The sequence below is a fragment of the Camelina sativa genome, chromosome 6 (genome assembly GCF_000633955.1).
Source record: "Camelina sativa cultivar DH55 chromosome 6, Cs, whole genome shotgun sequence".
Lineage (NCBI taxonomy): Eukaryota > Viridiplantae > Streptophyta > Magnoliopsida > Brassicales > Brassicaceae > Camelina > Camelina sativa.
In genome coordinates, this window is record NC_025690.1 from 21,493,222 (window position 1) to 21,498,820 (window position 5,599).

Genomic DNA, 5,599 nt, shown 5'->3' on the forward strand with positions numbered 1-5,599 from the left:
CCCCCAAGAAGGTTTTAAATCTAAGAAATTACAAAAAATATTTATGTGAACAGATAGGCAAATAAATTCATTTTTTTGAAAACAATTCAAAATCATAGAATTTAAATATTATACAGAAAATAACACAACTCATCATCAAATGGACTAATCCAACAAGCCTTGAGAATTATATGTCAACAAACGTTCTTACGTGACCTTCTTACTTGGTTTTATGGTTTGTTCAACGTTCTAATGCCACTTTCATAGTTGATCCTTTCCACCATGTGAAACTGCTGCAACCAAGTCTTCAACTTTCACAGGCTTGTGCAGCTGCAGAGTCTCAGCCATTGTTCACAATCAAGTTAGGAACCAGATAAAAGACCAACAACTTATGGCAACCAGTCAACGAGAGATGAAATGGAACTGTAATATAAACTCACCGCATCTGCAATGTTATACCAATGAAAAGACCGCACAAAAGTATCGTCTTTTGAAGGGAGATTATCGTGATTCCAGTATGTCAGGTTATCGAATTTGGCCTTGGCTTCCCAACACGTGTTCTCGTCCGTGATACTAGAAGCTTTTCTTTTTCCATTAGCATTCAGGTTACTCGCTTGTTGAAGCACAAAACCTGAAGGGGGATAACATATGAACAAGCTAGTGAGTAAGTGAGTAACCAAAAACATACTAATATCTCGAGTAGCAGATTCATCAAGATATCTCAGATATCTATTCTCAAAACTCTCTAACTAAGATCTCCATCAGCAGTAATTTTTGTACATTAGCCCCATCATTCTTAAGATATATCCATAAGTAATTCAAAAGTTTCCACCTTTTCATCAGTTAAGGAAAGAAGAGTACCAGAATAGCCAATAGGGAGTGAGATAGTTGCTCCTTGCAACTTCCTTCCTCTGAAATGAGCTTCTTTCGTTCTTACTCCATCAACTTCAACCTCTACGGTTAAGAAAAATTTCCACAGTTAATCTCAATATTAAAAAAAGTACTAGTGAAAACAGAATCAAAAATACATAGTAATATTGTTCTGTTACCACTGGAATTAGGCTTGAAATAGTGGGAAACTTCAGCAGGACCATCGAATCTAATGCAGCAAGGGAGCTGGTGAACTTGACTACTAAGATCCGCAATCAAGTTTCCATCTACAGCAGCTCTAAGGTCTATGGTTCCCATTAATCCCCCCCACTTTGGATCAATTCCTAAAGATTTCTGTAACACAATTCACAAAAGTAGTCCAATAAGTGATGAAGACAAAGAATATGAACTTCAGCTTTTGTAAAGAGACTCTAATGCAATATACAGTGAATAGAAACAAAACCAGTTATATAAAATAATAAACACTTGATATTCAAATTTGATTAACCAATGGAGCAAAAAAATCTTCTAACAACTAATATCAGAAGAGAAAGAATCAATTCACCAAGGAATAAGCTAAGATTAAACCATAAAAGTATCAATTTTTATAACATGAAAGAAGAAAACCAAAAGAACCCAAGTGATTGATTAGTTTAAACGAGAGTATTCCCAGCAAAATTCATCAGAAATATAACTTTCTAGTCTCAAGAGTTTACCTTTTGTTTATCTTGAAGTAACGGTGTCGGAGAAGAGATGAAAAGAAGAAAGTGATTTTGGGTTCCAGAAGAAATCTGACTAAAAAAACCTCAGAATTGAAAATTAGGTTTAGTGGTTTGCCGGTTAACTTGTACCAAATATTATTACTATTGACTTTGGTTTGATTGGTACGAGACATATAGTTTTGCCAAATACTCCCTCCCTTTCAAAATATAGGATGTTTTAACAAAAGCACGTGTTTACTTTTCAAAAGTTCAACCAATCAGAAACAATATTGCATAATAGATAATATTAACTTAATCATAAAGTTGCATAAAAACTTGAAAACATTTTATATTATGAAACAAAAAATCTTTCTACTGGTAGTGTAGTATGTAGTTGACGGAAAAACTTGACACTCGACACCTCTCCAGAATCTGCTTGAAAACGAAACGCAGGTAAGATGTTGTCTTTGACTCTTAGACAAAGAACTGATCCCAAAAACGGAAGTTTTTCATTTTTAATTAAGAAAATCCCAGAATTCTAAGGATTAGGAGTTGCCTTTGAACATAACATCATTGATTCTTGAAATATCAATGTCAGAAATTGGATCTATAGGCCTGTCTTCACCTTCTTCCATCCCAGGATCGAGTTCTCCAGGTTCTCTACTGTACTCATCTGCCATACCAAACAAACAATATCATCAAAGCAAGCAAACTCCAAAAAAACCACTCCCCTGCACATACAACATTTGAAACATTCTAGCTAGCTATTGGAACAGCGAGGACAACATTAGATGAAAGTAATCTAAAAGAGGGGAGCTCACCAAACAAGGTATTGAGAGAGGTTGGAGGTGGAGTAGCGATGAAGTTGAGACCAATGTAAAACGCCAAAGATAGCATCAAAGTCACCATCAAATACGTTGGCATAGCCAGTACCCAGTACCTGCTTGGGTAGTAATGGATACCTAAAGACTCCAAGAGTTTATCTGGTACGTAAGCCCATATCAAGAAGATGACAGTGGCAACAACAGTCGAAATGGAACCTACAAAACCATACACCTCTGAGGGTTTGGGTCCATGATGAACTTGTGATGCTTTGAACGGAGATGACCTTCTGCTGTCTGAATCCCTGAAACCGGGCTTTTGCTTCTTTCTCTTCGAGAAGCTTAATACTCGTCTCGGACTATTCACTGAATGGGCTTCTTCCATACTGAGAATTGAAACAAAGTAAATGAATCCAAGTGTGGAGTATCAAAAACCATTTTCTGGTATAAAACAACAAACTTGAGTGCAAGACAGTAGATCAAATATATCAAATCTGGTGCAAAACAAAAGTTATAACGGAAAACAGAACGAAATTGCAGCTCTCGTTAAACCCTCAAGGCAAGAAATAATAAATCTCTAAACTTTCAATTTGCAGAAACTTAAAAACCCATTTTATGAGTTTTTAATTTGCAGAAATTGCAGCTCTCGTTAAACCCTCAAAGCAAGAAATAATAAATCTCTTAACTTTCAATTTGCAGAAACTTAAAAACCCATTTTATGAGTTTTTAATTTGCAGAAATTGCAGCTCTCGTTAAACCCTCAAAGCAAGTCATTTTATGAGTTTTTAAGAGTTCATGTAACTATTTTGACACCAAACAAAAGCAGACACACACAACACAAGAAAACACCATTCCAAAGTTCTAAACACATATATACTCTTTACTGAATCATAACAGAGCTTTAGCCTTTAGAGAGAGAGAAAAAAAAAACCCTTACCTCCGCTCCGCAGCAGCTCTGCTCTTACCTCCGCTTCCTTCTCCAATCACAAACTGAATCAAACATATCAAAAGTTAGGTTTAGCTTCTAAATCATCACATCGAACATATCAAAGGCTATAACGAAAATTGCAGATCAAAATCAAACAAGGAAACCAAATCAAAGCATCATTTGCGTTTTTAAGTATAGCTTCGTATCACACAATTCAACAGCCACATCGAGAAAATTTTCGCGAAATCAAACAAGCACATCAATCTCATTCCACAAATAAGAAAATCGTTTACCTGCCTTTTGCTTCGGATCAGAATTCTAAGGCAAACAGAGGAATTGCTTTAAACCATGTCAACAAAAGCCCAATGTTCTAAAAAGATGGTTACTTACAGAGAAAGAGCAAAATACCCAATCAGTTGAAACTCTCAATTTAACAAAGTCGTAACAATCAAAAGGGATGACAAAAGTGACAGAGAACAAACTCACCACGATCAGTACAAAGCTCCGTACTCGTGACTTAGGCAAAAAGACAAACACTTGGAGTGCAAAAAGAATGAAAGGAAGTAGTTCCTCATAGGGTTTAAATTACTATGATAATCCCTAAGCTCCTCATATTCAACCACAAGGTAGATTATGTCTTATAACCACCCTACTAAACTTCTCCCTAGCAATTTTATCATCAAACTTCACCCTCTTTCTTTCTACATCCACATTTAGTGAGCATTTATCATAATGTCGTTTCAAATTAGATGTTCCACTAGTAGGCTGCCACAAATAACTCTTTGGACATTTTTTACAATAAGCCCTTTCTTCATCGTTATCAGCTTTTTCTATTACAAAGTGATTCCACACTAATGATCTCTTATTTCTTTTTGCATGATGAGAAGAACTTACTAGTATTCTAGATTGTGATGCATTTGATGATGATGATTGTCCAACAACACCACTAGGAGCTTCTTCTTCATCATTTGATTCATTCATCACTTGTTCTGCAAACCACAACACAAATCCATGAGACGTTTCTTACACAAGTACACAACTAACACTCACTCGCAGCATAACACCGGAAACTCACTCACAGCATAACACAAATTCATGAGACGTTTCTTACACAAGTACATAACTTTATTGATTACTAGAGAAACTCACTAAATAACACACTAAAAGTCACTAGATAACACACTAAAACTCACTAAACAACACACTAAAAACTCACTTGTCATGGTTCTTAAGCTACGGTAGTTTGTAATATGCTAAACTCACTAATCCATGGTTACTAGAGAACAACAGAGATGATACTAAACCTGACTTAATCAGAAACATCTACAGAGTACAGATCAATCCACACAAATACATAAGCTAATCCAAAAAAACATCTACAGATCAATCCACACAAATACATAAGCTAATCCAAAAAACCCCAATAGAAGAACCCCGAATACAACTGGATTCAAAGCCTTCAATAGAATTCAAACGTTCCAACAAGAGATTAGAGATCAAACAAACACAATAATTCAATAGATCAAAAAAAAAAAATGAAGACACAAAATCAAACAAAACAAAAAAGAGAAGCAAAAATTTAGGGAAACCCAGATATTTGAGTGATTCATACCAGAAGATTGAGTTCCAGATGATCGAATAAGAAGGGGGAGAACGGAGAAGCTTGAGTCTGTGTCCGTCGAAGAAGAAGAAGTTTGAAATCGAGGACTCGACGAAGAAGAAGAAGTTTGGTTTTGTTTATTTCTATTGGTTCAATCTGGTTTACATATTTAATTAAAAACAAAATCGGTTTAATTTGGTATGTAAAATCAATTTAATTATGTTTGGTTTGGTTTTAGTCAACTCATCAACCATTTTACTCCAATCCATTTCAATCCAATCCATTAAATCCATAAACCATTTTGATCCAGTAACCATTAAAACTCAAATTATCAAACTCAATAAGTTTTTGGTTTGAGTTCATCTATAATTTTGGATCCATTTTGACACCCATAGGAAGTACTTTGGCCCAAGATGGGTAATCTTTAGTCGACTTATGTATTTATTTATTTATTTTATTTTTTTTTATTTTTTTGACTGTCTATTTTATTATTCTAACAGTTTCCTTCATTATTCCAAATTTATTCTTTGGCCAATGAACTGCTTAGAGGATGTTATTGGTTTGTGATTTATAGAGTTTTAATGACTTTGAAATGTTATGTAGAATTTGTTAAACTCTTTGGTGTTATTAGTTTTGTAATTTTAAAACTTTATTTAAAATATAAATAAATTTGATGTTATTGGATTTTACAAGATTGTAG

General features: G+C 34.6%; 2 protein-coding genes across 3 annotated transcripts; both read right to left on the reverse strand.

Moving 5' to 3' along the window:
• Positions 57-1,755, reverse strand: LOC104792764 (ribonuclease H2 subunit C-like). Its single transcript, XM_010518985.1, has 5 exons — positions 1,566-1,755; positions 1,029-1,203; positions 841-933; positions 420-610; positions 57-309 (listed from the first exon to the last, which is right to left on the reverse strand). Exons 2-5 carry the CDS (start codon positions 1,165-1,167, stop codon positions 241-243), a joined length of 492 nt encoding a protein of 163 aa, XP_010517287.1. The 5' UTR covers positions 1,168-1,203; positions 1,566-1,755; the 3' UTR covers positions 57-240.
• LOC104792770 (phosphatidylinositol N-acetylglucosaminyltransferase subunit P) lies at positions 1,882-5,030 on the reverse strand. Of its 2 annotated transcripts, XM_010518993.2 has the most exons (5): positions 4,912-5,030; positions 4,194-4,288; positions 3,309-3,361; positions 2,372-2,757; positions 1,882-2,223 (listed from the first exon to the last, which is right to left on the reverse strand). In XM_010518993.2, exons 2-5 carry the CDS (start codon positions 4,278-4,280, stop codon positions 2,096-2,098), a joined length of 654 nt encoding a protein of 217 aa, XP_010517295.1. In that variant the 5' UTR covers positions 4,281-4,288; positions 4,912-5,030; the 3' UTR covers positions 1,882-2,095. The 2 variants fall into 2 exon arrangements, with proteins under 2 accessions (XP_010517295.1, XP_010517296.1); XM_010518994.2 differs by lacking the exons at positions 4,194-4,288; positions 4,912-5,030 and adding an exon at positions 3,593-4,187.

Bases quoted from the DNA above. Each gene is read 5' to 3' on its own strand.
- LOC104792764 (XM_010518985.1), bottom strand. From the start codon at position 1,167: ATGGGAACCATAGACCTTAGAGCTGCTGTAGATGGAAACTTGATTGCG. The intron at 934-1,028 runs GTAACAGAACAA...TCTTAACCGTAG, and splicing joins TTTCAAGCCTAATTCCAGTG to AGGTTGAAGTTGATGGAGTA. The intron at 310-419 runs GTGAGTTTATAT...GAGACTCTGCAG, and splicing joins GGTATAACATTGCAGATGCG to CTGCACAAGCCTGTGAAAGT.
- LOC104792770 (XM_010518993.2), bottom strand. From the start codon at position 4,280: ATGAATGAATCAAATGATGAAGAAGAAGCTCCTAGTGGTGTTGTTGGA. The intron at 3,362-4,193 runs GTAAGTTCTTCT...TGTTTGATTCAG, and splicing joins CATCACAATCTAGAATACTA to TTTGTGATTGGAGAAGGAAG. The intron at 2,758-3,308 runs GTAAGGGTTTTT...TTCAATTCTCAG, and splicing joins AGAGCTGCTGCGGAGCGGAG to TATGGAAGAAGCCCATTCAG.